General features: G+C 45.8%; 1 protein-coding gene across 1 annotated transcript in view; it reads left to right on the top strand.

Moving 5' to 3' along the window:
- The window catches only part of LOC134861521 (scavenger receptor cysteine-rich type 1 protein M130-like), a 36912-nt gene extending 20497 nt beyond the window's left edge, over positions 1-16415 (top strand). The window contains exons 3-9 of the mRNA XM_063878787.1: positions 1011-1325; positions 1418-1714; positions 10162-10476; positions 10569-10865; positions 11416-11748; positions 12341-12432; positions 12539-16415. Coding sequence (XP_063734857.1) covers positions 1011-1325; positions 1418-1714; positions 10162-10476; positions 10569-10865; positions 11416-11748; positions 12341-12432; positions 12539-12685 — 1796 coding nt within the window. The 3' untranslated portion in view covers positions 12686-16415. The remainder of the gene's footprint in view (positions 1-1010; positions 1326-1417; positions 1715-10161; positions 10477-10568; positions 10866-11415; positions 11749-12340; positions 12433-12538) is intronic.
- The last annotated feature ends 826 nt before the right edge of the window (positions 16416-17241 follow it).

Raw genomic sequence — 17241 nt, 5'->3', positions numbered from 1 at the left:
CCACCTGGTCCTAGGTCTCCCTAGGGAGGCGCCCAGGTGGCATCCTCACTAATCCAACTCAACTGGCTCCTTTCAACGCGAAGGAGCAGTGGTTCTACTCCGAGTCACTCCCGGATGACTGAAATTCTCACCTTATCCCTAAGGGAGATGCCAGCCACCCTGCGGAGAAATCCCATTTCGGCCGCTTGTATCCGCGATCTTGTTCTTTCGGTCATGACCCATCCTTCATGACCATAGATGAGGGTAGGAACGAAGATAGCCCGGTAGACAGAGAGCTTTGCCTTCTGGCTCAGCTCTCTTTTCGTCACATCGGTGCGGTAAACGACTGCAGTACCGCTCCCCTGCTCCGATACTCCGGTCACAAAGTCACAACAATCCATGTTCAGAACGGCGTCGCCGGATCTCATCATCCTCATAACAGGTGGCGACGCAGGTGTTCTCCAGCCCAAATCAGCAAAGCTTATGGGTGTGAAGCAATGGTCTCTGCTGCCCAGCTGCTTTAGTATGAAACGTTCATTCAGCTCAGGAAATCTCGACAGCATCAGAAGGAAGTAGCCTAATGATGAATCTGCAGCCTCTGAAAAGTGCCATGCCAGAGAACCTCACTTTGCTAGATCCGCTGAAAAGGACAGCATGCTGCAGTCCAACCACACATAACACATCAGGTGCTCTGTAGTTACTCCATATTCTGCCTTTCTGTGCTATTTGAGTCAATGTAATGTGAACCAAAGAAACATACAGTATTACATTTCACGCTGCGGCCATGGTGCCGCGGCCGGTATGAAGAGTCATAAAGCCCATCGGGTTATTTGGAGCCTCCACCCAAATAATGTTACACAATTTCATGGAAAACACGAGCAATGTACAAACAACAGTATTCAATGATGACGCCACATTTTAACAACAAGATGTTTAAAAACATCAATCAAGTTTGAATCTCTGAAGTATTGTTTCCTCCCTTCTATCGTGTGTCTTTGACCTCTCTCTGGTTTATCTTCTGTCCTCTCCAGACTCTGTCAGGCTACTGGGTGGTACTGGTCTGTGCTCAGGCAGACTGGAGGTGAAGTCTAACCAGTCCAACCCGTCGTGGTCCTCAGTATGTGAGGCTGACTTTGACCAGCAGGATGCAGAGGTGGTCTGCAGGCAGCTCGGCTGTGGGGCTCCTTCACTCCTCCAGGGGGCGCCCTATGGAGAAGTGGAGGCTCCAACGTGGACCAAAGAGTTCCAGTGTGGAGGCCATGAGTCTGCTCTCCTGGACTGTAGAAGCTCAGGCTCAGATAGAAACACCTGCTCACCTGGCAGAGCTGTTAGCCTCACCTGCTCCGGTAGAAGAGCAGCTGCAGCTGTGATTGGTTCATTTCTGTTCTCATCAAACTCACTTTATTCTTTCTCTGATGACTCTCTGCTTTCTCTTCAGAGCCTGTTGGCGTTAGGTTGGTGGGAGGAGAGAGACGCTGTGCAGGAGCTCTGGAGCTGAAACATCAGGGACACTGGAGACCAGTAGGGGACTATGACAATCGCTTCACCCTGAACACAGCTGATGTTGTCTGCAGACAGCTCGACTGTGGCTCTGCTGTTTCTGAAAGATGGAGAAAGGAGTCCTCAGAGAGATCTGTGTGGTGGATCAGATCTGACTGTGTTCAGTCTGGATCTGCTCTGAGGGAGTGTGCAGCATCATATTCCTCTCCCATCACCCTGGAGCTCACCTGCTTAGGTAAGCCCATCAGTGACGTCATCTGTGAGCTGGGTTGTAGTTTTATTTTTACAGAACACCGCGCATCGCTGGGGCTCCATCAGTGGTAACTGCCACCAGTTTGTGAATCGGGATGTCGTTATCGCGGACATATTTTTTAAACGCACTGTAAATATCCTCACCTCTCGTTCTCTCCTTTAAGTGCAAAAGAGTGAGGAGATCCTCTTTTGTTGTAGAGTCCGGGAACGCCATCCTGACAAATACAACAAGCTGAGCTGTGTCCATTACATCGAGGGATTCATCAAACTGTCGTGAAAAAAAAAAGTCTTTTAACACTTGTCGATCCACGTCCCCTGACATTTCCTCGACCCTCCTCGCCGCTGTATTGGGGCCAAGCTGGACACTACGGAGCGCAGTTTTGATGTCGTCTTTGTTTTTGAAGCCGTTGAAAACCGTCTCTGCAGTTAAATTGCCATCTGTAAAAGGCTTCTTGTGATTAACCTAAAAAGTGATTAATATGAAATGAAGCTTCAGTCGCAGCCTTATTTTGAGCAGCAGGTTTTGTGATAAGCGACTGCTGGGCCTTCAACCCCGCTTTCAGCTCAGCAACTTCCCTAGCGCGGATCTTTGAATTTGTCGTGGTTGGTGTTGTGGTGCCGCTCCAGATTTCCTCTTTTAGACAGCGCTAGAGTTTGGTGGCAAACACACGGGTCTTTCACCATGGTGAAAATAAATTCCTCTTCCCATTCTTCATGGAAATGATCGTATTAGTCAATGTAATGCCTATTACGCTGAAAAAATATTTTCGGGATCTACAGGAAATGTTTCCAAGATCTGGTGACCACTGATCAAGAGCATATAGCCTTTACTTCTATATACTAACAAATCGGGCAATTAGTGTGTATGGAAAAGTAAACCATTGGCTACACTGTTGCATATAGTTCAGAGTCAAAATCATGTTTATTGTTTCACAATCAACAGTATAATATCATTTTATGTTGATGCATTACTATGAATTATTATTATTTTATTTTAACAAATGGGCCTTACAACTGGCCTCCTTTCAAAACGGAACTTATGAACACACATCTGACATTAACACACATATATTAATTCTTATCTTTTCTCTTCTTTCAACAGGTGAGCTTAATGAACTGGCCTTCTTGGCTTTGTACACATACATTTCACAATAAAGATAATGTCATATTTTATATTGTTTTAACAGATGAGCCGCCTAACACACATTGGCCTTCTTGACTTTAATATTCATACCACAACTATTAACCTTTATTATCTTCCCTAAGACACTGGCCTTCTTGACTTAAATTATGTAAACTCAAACAAAACATGTAATGCTATCAAAGATTAATTAGAAAGTACTTTCTAATTGCAGATTACTTAGTGGCCTTCCTTCTAGACTTTAAATATGCAAACTGGTGCACAATATCATCAAAATCCAAACTTTAGACAACTTCATGTTCTGTGGCCAGTAAAGAAAGTGCAGACAGTTTTGTCTGTGACATCATGGTCCTTAAAACATGTTTTACTCTTTTTCGAACAGAAAAGGACCTCTCACGCTCACAATTAGTGACAGGCAGTGTTAAGAACATTTTGAGTGCAAAATATACATTCGGAAATGTTGTCTTAAGGCCTTTCGATTCCAGAATTTGCAACAACTGAGCAGGGGAAATGTCACTCGACACAACGTGAGTGAACTGCATGAGATCGTCTGCTTCTAGGTCTGTCGGATAAGTGGAACTCAGCCGTGCAGCTCGTTCGCACACATCACTCTCATCATAGTCCCTGTCAAATAAAACGCCAAAGAGCTCACACACATCCGTGTAAGCATCGATCCGTTTTGATAGGCAAGAACTGAGTTTGTCAATAATTACAAAATATGTTTCAGCTTTGAATCTTAGACTGCCATTAGTAAAGACGACCTCCTCATCGTCGTCACTCTCGTCAGCAAATGTCTTTCGTTTTTTTTAACATAGGAGAGCAGTGACTGTAAAAGCCGCACAGCAGTTGCTAAATCTATGTCACTTGTTTGAAGTTTGTCACTGGTTGCTTTAAATCTGCCTAATATTCTGTCTCACAAAATGGTCATCATTACACTTTCAAGTGTATCAAGTTTAGCAACTAGCGCAGAGGCCTCACCAATGACTCTCGAATTGCTCTGTAATTTCTGCATAGAGCTTTCGTTGAGTCTGCTGTACAGCTTCACCTGGTACCGCAGAGGGATTTTAATGTATGGCTAATGTCATAGTTTTTGAAAACTATTTTCCAGCGATGGGTTGAAGCACTGCAAAATTTATACAGAGACTGTAAAAGTTCAAAAAAGAGATGACATCTGCACAGCAGTCTTCAATAGTATTAATACACAAGATTTAAGGAGTGGGCGGCACACGGTGTATAGTGGATTAGTGGGTTTTCTTTTTTTAACTGAGCTTGGAGTCCGTTGTACTTGCCAGACATGTTGCTAGCATTATCATAACTTTGCCTACGACAGTTCGCCAAGTCCAGTCCAAGGTTTCGCACCATGCTAATCTCAGATTCAGCTAAACTAAGGCCTGTGTGGCTGTGGATGGGCTCAAATCCTATGAACCTTTCAACTACTTTTGCACTTGCATTAACGAATCGGAATATAAATGTCAGCTGATCCACATGCGCAAGATCGGGGGTGGAATCGACGATAACAGAGAAATATTTTGCATGCTTAATTTCATCTGCAATGACTTGCTTTGTTTTGTCACCCATTAATGCAATAAACTCATCACACACAGTGGAGGAGAGGTATGAGTGCTTACCTTTCCCCTTGTTGCCATGCTTCACAAGGTGGTCTTTTAACACTAAACCGCCAACGGGTAAATTTTACCTGCAGCTGTTTCTTGATTGTAACTTTGTTTCAATAAAATATTCTAGTCTCCCAGTCTGTGACTTTCCTGAAAGTGTGTTATGTAACACCCTCTGCTGTTAAAAATTGTCAATAGGAAGTCAGATTGAAAAAAATGGCCATTTATACCTATCAACGCCAGCAGGTAATATTTACCCCTATAGAAAATGCAGGGATTTTCGGGCTATTTATTTTGCGTGTAAACATAAACATGACGGTCTGATGGTGGGGAGGCGTCAAGACTGAGTGATGTGTCCTGGGTTTGTTCTGCCGCTGATGGGTCATGTGACAGCGATCCAAAGCCTCTGCGGACATATACAGACTGGTGGCGAGTGAATGGGTTGCTGTGTGTTCTGCGATCGTGCGTATATGAATCCATAACCCCACACAAACACACCCTGTGTTCTAGTATGATGAATAAAAGAGCATTACACCTTGAAAATCCATGCATTCTAGTAGCGGATACATTTTACCCACTGGCGATTTTAGGTATACAGCGACCCTAGTTTAGTGTTAAAAATGGGTCGAAATGTGCAATGATGAAGGCATGTAGTTGTCGGCTTTGGGGTGACAGGAGTTTGCAGGCATGGCAATAAACAGAGCCAGTGGATGGTGAATAAAGCAGCTATTCCCTAGGTAAGACTTTGTTGTTTTGAAGACGGCAAGTCAGTAGATCATTTGTGAGAGAGCGGGTTCGACACGCAAGCCCAGACTCCCTCACTGATGCTGGTTACCGGGCTCGCCCTCGCTCGCTGTGTCAGCGTAGAGCTGACGGCAGGTGGCATTTGTGCATGCAGCTACAGACACTGTTTTGACGTGATTTAACATAATATGTTGATCGAACTGGGAGATGCCAGCCACCCTGCGGAGAAATCCCATTTTGGCCACTTGTATCCGCGATCTCGTTCTTTCGGTCATGACCCATCCTTCATGACCATAGGTGAGGGTAGGAACGAAGATGGCCCGGTAGACAGAGAGCTTTGCCTTCTGGCTCAGCTCTCTTTTCGTCACAACGGTGCAGTAAAGTGACTGCAATACCGCTCCCGCTGCTCCGATTCTCCGGCCCATCTCACGCTCCATTGTTCCCTCACTCGAGAACAAGACCCCGAGATACTTGAACTCCTTCACTTGGGGTAAGGCTTCATTCCCTACCTGGAGTGGACAGTCCATCGGTTTCCTGCTGAGAACCATGGCCTCAGATTTGGAGGTGCTGATCCTCATCCAAGCTGCTTCACACTCGGCCGCGAACCGATCCAGTGAGTGCTGAAGGTCACAGACCGATGAAGCCATTAGGACCACATCATCTGCAAAAAGGAGAGGTGCAATCCTTAGCCCACCGAACTGCAGAACCCCTCAGCCACGACTACGCCTCGAAAATTCTGTCCATGAATATTACAAACAAGATTGGTGACAAAGCGCAGTCCTGGCGGAGGCCAACCTTCACCAGAAATCGGTCCGACGTGCTACAGAGGACCCGGTCACAACTCTCGCTTTGGGAGTACAGAGATTAGATGGCCCTGAGTAGAGACCCCCTCAACCCATACTCCCGCAGCACCTCCCACAGTGACTCCCTAGGAACCCGGTCATACGCCTTCTCCAAATCCACAAAGAACATGTAGACCGGATGAGCGTACTCCCAGGCCCCCTCCAGGATCCTTGCGAGAGTAAAAAGCTGGTCCGTCGTTCCACGACCAGGACGAAAACCGCATTGTTCCTCTTCAATCTGAGGTTCGACAGTCGGCCGGACCCTCCTTTCCAGCACCTAAGAGTAAACTCTCCCGGGGAGGCTGAGTAATGTGATGCTTCTGTAATTGGCACACACCCTCTGATCCCCCTTTTTAAAAAGAGGAACCACCACCCCGGTCTGCCACTCCTTCGGCACTGTTTCCGTCTTCCACGCAATGTTGATGAGACGTGTCAACCATGACAGTCCCTCAACACCCAGAGCCTTCAGTTTGACTACCTCAGTTACTTCCCTCCGTGAGATTGGAGTTGATCCCCCTTCATACTCCAGCTCCGCCTCTAACGTAGAGGGCGGAGTTGTCGGATTCAGGAGTTCCTCAATGTGTTCCTTCCACCGCCCTAACACACTATCAGTTGAGGTCAACAGCGTCCCACCCTTACTGTACACAGCTTGGATGTTTCCCTCTTCCCCCTCCTGAGGTGTCGGACGGTTTTCCAGAACAACTTTGGTGCCGACCGAAAGTCCTTCTCCATGGCTTCTGCGTAGTTCTCCCATACCTGCTGCTTTGCCTCGGCCACGGCTGAGGCTGCTGCCCTTCGGGCCCGTCGATACCTTGCATCTGCGTCAGGAGTACCCAGGAATAACATAACACGGAAGGCCTCCTTCCTCAGTCGGACGGCTTCCCTGACCACCGGTGTCCACCAGGAGGTTCGAGGGTTACCGCCCCTTGAGGCACCTAAGACCTTGAGACCACAGCTCCCCTCCGCAGCTTCAGCAACAGAGGCTTTGAACACCGCACACTCTGGTTCAATGTCCCCAGCCTCCACAGGGATGCCTGAAAAGCTCCGCCGGAAGTGTGAGTTGAAGGCCTCCTGGACATGGGACTCCTCCAGACGTTCCCAGTTCACCCGCACTACACACTTGGGCTTACCAGGTCTGTCCAGAGGCTTCCCCCGCCACTCGACCCAACTCACCACCAGATGGTGATCAGTTGAAAACTCCGCCCCTCTCTTCACCCGAGTGTCCAAAACATGCGGCCTCAGGTCCGATGATACGATAACAAAATCGATCATGGACCTTCTGCCTAGGGTGCTCTGGTACCACGTACACTTATGAGCATTATGAGCGTTCGAACATGGTGTTTGTTATGGCCAATCCATGACTAGCACAGAAGTCCAGTAACAAACCACCACTCCAGTTCAGATCAGGGGGGCCGTTCTTCCCAATCACGCCCCTCCAAGTGTCTCCATCATTGCCCACGTATGCGTTGAAGTCTCCCAGCAAGACTAAGGAGTCCCCTTCAGGAGCCCCATACAGGACTTCTTTCAGGGTCTCCAAGAAGGCCGAATACTCTGAACTGCTGTTTGGTGCATAAGCACACACAACAGTCAGAGTTTTCCCCCCCATAACCCGCAGGCGTAGGGAGGCGACCCTCTCGTCCACTGGGGTAAACTCCAACAAAGCGGCACTCAACCGGGGGCTTGTGAGTATCCCCACACCCGCTCGGCGCCTCACACCTTGGGCAACTCCGGAGAAGAATAGAGTCCAACCCCTATCAAGAAGTAAGGTTCCAGACCGACGCTGTGCGTAGAGGTGAGCCCCAGCAGATCCAACCTCCCGCACAAACTCCGGCTCCTTCCCCCCCAAAGAGGTGACATTCCACGTCCCCAAAGCCAACTTCTGTCGCCTGAGTCTGGTCCGTCGAGACCCTCTGCTTTCACTGCCACCCTTCTGGCAGCGCACCCGACCCCATCGTTGTTTCCCGTAGATGGTGGGCCTGCGGGACGGGGAAGCGGAGGTGTTGCCCACGTTGCTTTTTCGGGCTGTGCCGTGGCAAGCCCGGCCACCAGACGCTCACTGACGAGTCCTCCTTCTGGGCCCGGCTCCAGAAGGGCACCCCAGGCTTCCTCCGGGCCGGGTATCCTCGCTTTCATGTTTGTTTGTCATGAGGTCTTTTGAACCAATCTTAGTCTGGCCCTTTACCTGCAGTCCAGCAGTGGCTCAGTCAGTCCAGCAGTGGCTCAGTCAGTAGGGGCTTAGACTGGGAATCGTAGGGTTGCCGGTTCAAGTCCCCGAACAGACTTGAAATATGGAAAGTGGACCTCTACTTGGAGAGGTCCCAGTTCACCTCCTAGGCCCTGCTGTGGTGCCCTTGAGCAAGGCACCGGACACCTCCATTCCCCCCTCCCGTGTGTGCTCTGCTGTGTGCATGTATGTGACTAATAAAGAGGGTTTCATCCTCCGATTCTATCAGGGTTTCATCCTCCGATTCTAGACCAATTTGCCATGGGAGACCCTACCACTATCCACCATGATCAGGTGCTGGTTCTCGGAAAGGAGGTCACTAAATAAATCCCCAAACAGGCGAATACATACCAGCTTCACCCAGTGTCTCTGCCACCTCTCTCCATGCCTGGTTCCTCCTGTTTGTGTCCCTGCATATGTACAGGGACTGGTCGTACTAGACCGGGTGATCCCCTGCAGTTATTATAATTTTTCGTCCATTTTTGGAAAATGAGGACATATTTCTTTCCTGGCATATTTACATACCACGCGGTTTGATTGGCTAGCACTTGTACTGGCATATTTGCATACGCGGGATTTGATTGGCTGGCGCTTCCGTCAACGCTTGAAAAGTTGAACCTTTCTCAACTTTCAATGCGAGCAACGGAGCCGACGCAACGGAACCACGATGCAGTTCGGCGACGCAACAGAACCGTCTGTACGGGCCGTAAGGACAGTCTTCTTCCTCATCGTGCCAGTTAGGGGATCTGCTGCGTAGGCTTTGACTGTTGATAACTCGTTGCCAGAGTGATAGGAGTGTGTGGATTTTCTGAACTGAACTGAGCTGAATGAGATACCAAAATGGAACTAAACTTGAACGGAGGTTAAGTGTTTAAGTGTCAGACAACATTGCGTTTTTGTTTTCGTAATTTTCAATATTGTGATTTTAAAGTATAATGGTTTTTCACTGTATTTTGATTTGGTATTGATGTTGCTTTCCTACCTGTGGAAAGAGGGAAAAGAGATAACTCTATGAAAACAGAGAAATCCAAATAGGTGTAACCTATAAATCTGAAATAAGTGAGTTACTCCTAAACCGGTCTAACATAGCGTCAAGCATCCAATCAAAAATAGATTGCTTTAATTGAACTAAATTAAACTAGGTAAAAGAACATAAAAAGGGAAAAGTGTGCTTCACTTAACTGTAGGAATATTTTGTATTGTCTAAATAACTGTTCTGATGTGTTGTCTTTATTCACATAAGTAAAGTGCCGGCTTGTTCATTTAGTACTGGTCTCTGGTCAATCCATATATTGTTTATCCCACTCCATTAGAACCTAGAACTGGTCCAGTAGCGCAAATAGTGTTGTGTCTGTGACATACTTGCTACATAAGACTTAATGAATAATGTAATTATTTAGTTTATGCATAAGTAATAGTTTATTTTCAAGAATCAGTAGAAGAATAAAACTAGATGCACTCTTGTTCAGTTTAACAAACAGCCTTGCATGTATTACTCAATAGACAAACAACAATTAAAAAAACAATTCATTTATTTTACTGACCCCATTAACCTCAGTAAAACCCAGTGTCCATCAAGTCATTCAACTAACTCCAGCTTGAAGAGGAATAAACAACACAAACAATTAAGAGCTCTGAAAATAAGCCAAATTAAAGCTGCAAGAAGCGATGAGCGGGTCTTCTGTTATCTGAAGACAGGGGAAGGGTTCACTAATGGAGACCCCCTGTTAGAGGGTATTAGATAGATGTGGGGGTGTCAGAGCTGCAGGGTGTGTTGGTATAAATATGTGTTCTGTTGTTAATGATGGACTCATGTTGAATCGTGTGTCTTTGACCTCTCTCTGGTTTATCTTCTGTCCTCTCCAGACTCTGTCAGGCTGCTGGGTGGAACTGGTCTGTGCTCAGGCAGACTGGAGGTGAAGTCTAACCAGTCCAACTCGTCGTGGTCCTCAGTGTGTGAGGCTGACTTTGACCAGCAGGATGCAGAGGTGGTCTGCAGGCAGCTCGGCTGTGGGGCTCCTTCACTCCTCCAGGGGGCGCTCTATGGAGAAGTGGAGGCTCCAACGTGGACCAAAGAGTTCCAGTGTGGAGGCCATGAGTCTGCTCTCCTGGACTGTAGAAGCTCAGGCTCAGATAGAAACACCTGCTCACCTGGCAGAGTTGTTAGCCTCACCTGCTCCGGTAGAAGAGCAGCTGCAGCTGTGATTGGTTCATTTCTGTTCTCATCAAACTCACTTTATTCTTTCTCTGATGACTCTCTGCTTTCTCTTCAGAGCCTGGTGTCAGGTTGGTGGGAGGAGAGAGACGCTGTGCAGGAGCTCTGGAGCTGAAACATCAGGGACACTGGAGACCAGTGGTGGGCTTTTACTCTCTCTGGACCCTGAAGGCAGCTGATGTTGCCTGCAGACAGCTCTACTGTGGCTCTGCTGTTTTTATAGGAGAGAGAAAGGGGTCCTCAGGGAGATCTGTGTGGAGGATCAGATCTGACTGTGTTCAGTCTGGATCTGCTCTGAGGGAGTGCTGTGCAGCATCAGGTTTCTCTTCCTACTTCCTAAATCTCACTTGCTCAGGTAAGCCCATCAGAGACATCATGTATGACATCTTCTAAGACAGTCGTGTAAAGCAACCACAGTTCATAGGGGGGGATTAAAAGTTGTTGCAGAAGTACTAAGATTAAACAATACATAGAAGACAACCAAACATGATATAAACATCTCTGAACATTAGTAGCAGAGTGAAATATTATTTATTATCCGTCAGTCTTTGTAAGGCGATTCTTTTGTTGTTATTTTGGCAGAAGCCTTTATTTTGTTCTTGGTAATCCAGAGTTATCAATATATACACCAGCCTGACTATACCTTAAAATGAGAGAGAGTTTATATTTAAAATCCTTTTATTCACGGCACAGTGTTTACATTTCCACTGAAAGAACACTACGACATAGTTATGTGGACATATATACTGGAAAAAAAGATAATATGCAGGCTGTGTAAAAGCAAGGAACAAAAGAAGCTGGATGGGAGGGAGGATACTGTAGGGAGAAACATGTTGAACATGGACAGTGGGCTGAAGCCGTCATGGGGGGTTTTGTATAAACCACCTGTTTTTCTGTGTTGACAGATCTGCTGCTTCAGCCCAACATCTCTGTGTCCTCCTCCGTGGACGGGGTCCCCGGGGCCCAACAGCAGGGGTTCCAGGTGTTTAGACGCTCCACCTTCACCATCAGCTGCTCCATCCAGCCTCAGTACCCAGGAGGCTCGTTCCAGCTCATCTTCACCTCCTCCAACTCAGCGAACAACTACGACTCAAAGCCAGCTGACAATCACTCTGCCCACTTCCTGTTTCCTTCTGCAGAGTCCGCCCACCAAGGAAACTACAGCTGTCAGTATCACCTCTCTGTGTTTTCTCAAGACTTCTCTTTTGAGAGCAGTCTGCTCTCCGTCACTGTCACAGGTAAGCTGTTAGAGTTGACTGTAGGACAGAGCGTGATGCTCAGCAAGATAACGGGGGGGGGTACTGACGACGGGTTTTAATGTGAGCAGGTCCGTATGGAGTCAGATCAGTCTCATAATTCACGAATGCACACAGAAGGATTCACACTTGTATTTCATGATCCGCAAAAGCATTCAAACTTGTATTTTCAATGCACACATAATCCAGAGCTATTCAGCGGTTGGACACGCAAAACAAATATGTGCGGATTAAAAATACAAATGAAAAACGTTTTCCTGTATTTGGATTGTATTTACATGTATGTGAAATGGAACACATTTGTGTGTGCATTGAAAATACAAGTGTGAATCCTTCTGTGTGCATTCTTGAATTGTGAGACTGATCTGACCCCATAGGTCCATGAGGCAGTCACAACCTTGCATCACATTTAGCTATCCAGAGCAACGTAAAACCTCTAACAGGAAACAGGGTCGGGATACATGAAGGATGTAGTTTATTGTAATATAGATGTAGAGATGAGTCTCCGTGCGGAAGTGGGTTCAGGTCTCTGTGTGCTGACTCTTGATGTGATGCTGTCCATGTGTTTGATCAGATCCAGCTCCTTTTTTCATCCAAGCGGTCGTCCTGCCGCTGACTCTGCTGACTCTGCTGCTGGTGACCGTCGGCCTTTACTTCTACTGCAAGGTACTGACACGTGTCGGTTGTACACACCACTGACTGAATGAAACACTGCAGTCTGTGTTTACTGAACAGGAGTGATGCTCATCTGTGTGCTGTCATGTCTCTCCAGGCCACCAGGGGGCAGAAGGCGTGCCGACAGGAAGACATTGAGCTAGATTATTATAACCTGGGTCTTCCTGCAGCTGGAGAGGAAGGAGCTGAGGGAGCAGAGTTGCAGCTCCATGGAGCTCCTCTCACACACGTTTATCAGATCTAAGGAGCTCCTCTCACACACGTTTATCAGATCCAAGGAGCTCCTCTCACACACATGTTTATCAGCTCCATGGAGCTCCTCTCACACATGTTTATCAGCTCCATGGAGCTCCTCTCACACACACGTTTATCAGCTCCATGGAGCTCCTCTCACACACATGTTTATCAGCTCCATGGAGCTCCTCTCACACACACGTTTATCAGCTCTTATACCAGCCTTTAACCAACATTATTAAATATAGCTTATTTTTGTTACTCTTTGTCACCAACAATGTGTTAGTGCCTCATGTTTCTGACTTCCTGTCAGCTCCAAGCCCATTGGTTCCCACTGAAGATGTAGATCTTTAGAATCAGTTCACAAGTTTGTTTTATTTTGAAAAGTAAAATCAGTGACTGCAGTCTGCAACCAACGAAACACCCGGCCGGTCACGGACAAGGTTGGCTTTATGTAATTAAGAAATGTGCATTTTTATAATTGAGGATTGTACCTATTTCCCAAGATGTATCCTAATCAAGAAATGTGCTTATTTTATAAGAAATGTGGCTTTTCCAAAGAATTCAGATAACCTTTCTGTGATTTAGGATTTCTCCCTTGAAGTGGACATCAGCTAATTTTATTATTGTCCTGTGACGTGTGTTCAACTTCCAGGTTCAGGTTATTTGTGTGTTCCTGTAGGTAGATTTGGTTCCATGTTATCATCCAACAGAAAAAACGGTTGTAGTTTTCTTTAACTGTTGCATCAAGTTATTCATGATCTGCAATTTTGAAGAAGTGGAAAACTGTTTGAATATGTGTCCATGGTATGTTTAATCCTGAGTTTAAACACAGGCAAATAGCTGTCCATGTCAGGCAGCACAATCCAACGCTATTATTTTATCATCCATGCACCAACAGAACATTTGGAAATCAACCATTAATCAGAGGTGGTGGAAGCACTTAGAACTTGTACTTCCAGTGAAGAAAATTAAGTATTTGATCCCCTGCCGATTTTTTTAGTTTGCCCACTTAGAAAGAAATGAACAGTCTGTACTTTTAATGGTAGGTTTATTTTAACAGTGAGAGACAGAATATCAGAAAGAAAATCCAGAAATATAAATTTAAAAAAAAGATATAAACTGATTTGCGTTTAATGGTGGGAAATACGTATTTGATCCCCTTGCAAAACATGCCTCAGTACTTGGTGGAGAAAGCCTTGTTGGACAGCACAGAGGGCAGATGCTTCTTGTAGTTGGTCACCAGGTTTGCTCACATCTCAGGAGGGATTTGGGTCCTCTCCTCTCTGCAGATTCTCTCAAAATCGTTAAAAATTTGGAGGCTGATGCTTGGCAACTGGAAGCTTCAGCTCCCTCCAAAGATGTTCTTTGGGATGAATGTCCGGACCTGGTTAGGCCCCTCCATCACCTTAATGGGCTTCTTCTGTAGCCACTCCTCAGTTGCTTGGCCGTATGTTTTGGGTCATTTTCGTGCTGGAAGACCTATCCATGTCCCATTTTCAGTGTCCTGGTTGAGGGAAGGAGGTTACCAGCCAATAGTTTACGATACATGGCCCCCTCCGTCCTCCCCTCGATGTGGTGAATCGCTCTGTCCACTTAGCAGAGAAACCCCCCCAAAGCATAATGTTTCCAGCTCCCTGCTTGATGCCAAAGATCTTGATTTTGGTCTCATCTAACCACATCACCTTCTCAGAATCATTCAGAGGATCACCGGCAGACTCCAGACGGCCTGTACATGTGCCTTCTTGAGCAGGGACTCTTACGGGCGCAGTGTGTTACTGTAATTGTTTTCTTGGTGACTGTGGTCCCAGCTGACTTCAGATCCTTAACAAGTCCCTCCTGTTTAGTTATTGGCTGACCCCTCACCTTTCTCATGATCATTGATGCCCCAAGAGGCCAGATCTTAGATGGAGCCCCAGATTGAGGGCGATTGATGGTCATTTTGTGCTTCTTCGATCTTCTAATAATCAAACCAGTTGTCTCTCTCTCACCAAGCTGCTTGCTGTTCTATTCCAGCCTTGTGCTGGTCTACAATCTTGTCCCTGATGTCCTTAGACATTAGTTCCACCATGATCACAAGATGTCTCTGGTCTTGCCCTCGGTGGAGAGGTTGTAATTCGATTTATGGACTGTGGAGCACTTTCTTAAAGCGAGAGGACTTATTTAACCGGTCTGTGGGAGCCAGAATTATTTTTGTTTGCAAAGGGATCAAATACTATTTCCCACAATTAATTAAACGCAACTTAATTTATATCTTTTTGTAATTTATATTTCTGGATTTTCTTTTTGATATTCTGTCTCTCACTGTTGAAATAAACCTACTATTAAAAGTATAGATTTTTTATTTCTTTGTAAGTGGGCAAACTAAAAAAATCTGCAGGGGATCAAATACTTATTGTCTTCACCGTAAGTAAAAGTAGAAGTACTCCAATATTGTACTTGAGTAAAAGTAGAAGTACCAGAGTGTAGGAATACTCTGTTACAGTAAAAGTCCTGCAATCAAAATGTTACTCAAGTAAAAGTAGGAAAGTAAAAAAAGTGTATTTAGGTGTCTCATTCAGCCCCATTGCTACAGGTGTATAAAATCAAGCACAGCCAGACAGTGCCTTTACAAACATTTGTGTAAAAATGGGTCTTTCTAGAGAGCTCACTTGATTCGAACATGGTACTGTAATAGGATGCCACCATTGCAAAAAGTAAGTTTGTGAAATGTCTTCTCTCCTAGATATTCCACGATCAACTGTAAGTGGTATTATTGCAGAGTGGAAACGTTTAGGAAACTCAGCCACGAAGTGTCAGACCACGTAAAGTTACAGAGCGGGGTTGTCGTGTGCTGAGGCACAGAATGTGTAAAAGTGGTCAAAGCTCTGCTGACTCGATAACTGCAGAGTTTCAAACCAGCTCTGGCATTCATTTCAGCACTAGAACTGTGCTGGGAGCTTCATGGCATGGGTTTCATGGCTGAGCAGCTGCATGCAAGCCATACATCACCAAGCACAATGCCAAGCGTGGGATGGAGTGATGTAAAGCACGCCGCCACTGGACTCTGGAGCAGTGGAAACGTGTGGAGTGACTATGCGGCAGTCTGATGGACGAGTCTGGGTTTGACGAATGCCAGGAGAACGTTACCTGTCCGACTGCATTGTGCCAACTGTACAGTTTGCTGGAGGAGGGATAATGCTATGGGATGTTTTCCTGGGGTTGGCCTCTGCCCCTTATTTCCAATGAAGCGGATTCTTAATGTCATCTTACCAAGTCATTCTGGACTATTCTATGCTTCCAACTTTTCTGGAAATAGTTTGGGGAAGGCCCTTTTCTGTTCCAGGCAAGCAAGGTCCGTAAAGGCGAGGTTGGGTGAGTTTGGTGTGGAAGAACTGGACTGGCCCGCACAGAGCCCTGACCTCAACCCCACTGAACACTTTTGGGATGAACTAGAACGGAGAGCCACGCCCTCACGTCCAAAATCAGGGTCTGAGCTCACAAATACTCTTCTGGATGAAAGGGCAGAAGTTCCCACAGACTCACTCCAACATCTTGCCGAAAGCCTTCCCAGAAGAGCGGAAGCTGTTACAGCTGCAAAGGGGGCACCAACTTTATATTAATGCCTAAGAATTTGGGATGGGATGTCATAAAAGCTCAAGTAGGTGTAATGTTTAGGTGTCCCAATGCTTTTGTCTATACAGTGTATGGTTTGATTATAATTATTGATCATTAAAGTGTTCCCAGAGCTGGTAAAGGTGCAGCTAGTTTGAATGGCTTTGTATACTGCAGGGTAGCTGCTGGATTTACTCCAGGTGAACTAAAGTCTGATTTAAGGGCTGATTATATTTACCATCATTAATCCAGATCTGTAAAGAAACTAAAGGGATTAAATACATGTAGAGGAGTAAAAGTACACTAAAATGTAGAGACACACAGACAGACAGACACACACACAGACTGTAGATTGTCTGTGTGAAGACTGTCTTCTCTACTTTTCGCATATAATATACGTATATTTATGTTGACATGCAGTCTAAAGGCAAAGACGTAACCTTTATTTTGAAGACTAAAGCGCAAGCATAGGACACACAAGCCAATCACTCCCCCGCTGTGGGACTGATAAAGGATTTCTGATTCTGATACTTTCATCAATCATGTTGTGTTTCACATTTGATTGCTTCAAGGCCTTGTGGTATCCTCCACATTACACAGTTGAACATATTAAATTCTTGATCACCACTTTCATTTAATGTAGCCTAGTCACGTGTTCCCGGTCAAAAATGACCACCATAGGAAATGCATAACCCTAGATTATACATATTCATCAGAGCATACATCGATCGCAACCATGTTCATTTTTGAAAACATTTTCAGTGTCTGTTCTTTGTATATTCACTGTATTCATGTAAACTAGCAGTGTTTAAAAGGATGTTAAATAACATTTTGTGATTGTTAATGTTTTAATGTGTTAACAGTTAATGTAAGAGCAGTTAAAACAGGTCAGTCACATTTGCACGGGAACACCACAGTAAGGGGGGAGAAACGAACCCGACAGGAGAGCTAAAGTGAAAACATGTAGCTGCG

The sequence above is a fragment of the Eleginops maclovinus genome, chromosome 3, assembly GCF_036324505.1.
Source record: "Eleginops maclovinus isolate JMC-PN-2008 ecotype Puerto Natales chromosome 3, JC_Emac_rtc_rv5, whole genome shotgun sequence".
In the NCBI taxonomy this organism is placed as follows: domain Eukaryota; kingdom Metazoa; phylum Chordata; class Actinopteri; order Perciformes; family Eleginopidae; genus Eleginops; species Eleginops maclovinus.
This window is presented reverse-complemented; position numbering and strand designations above follow the sequence as displayed.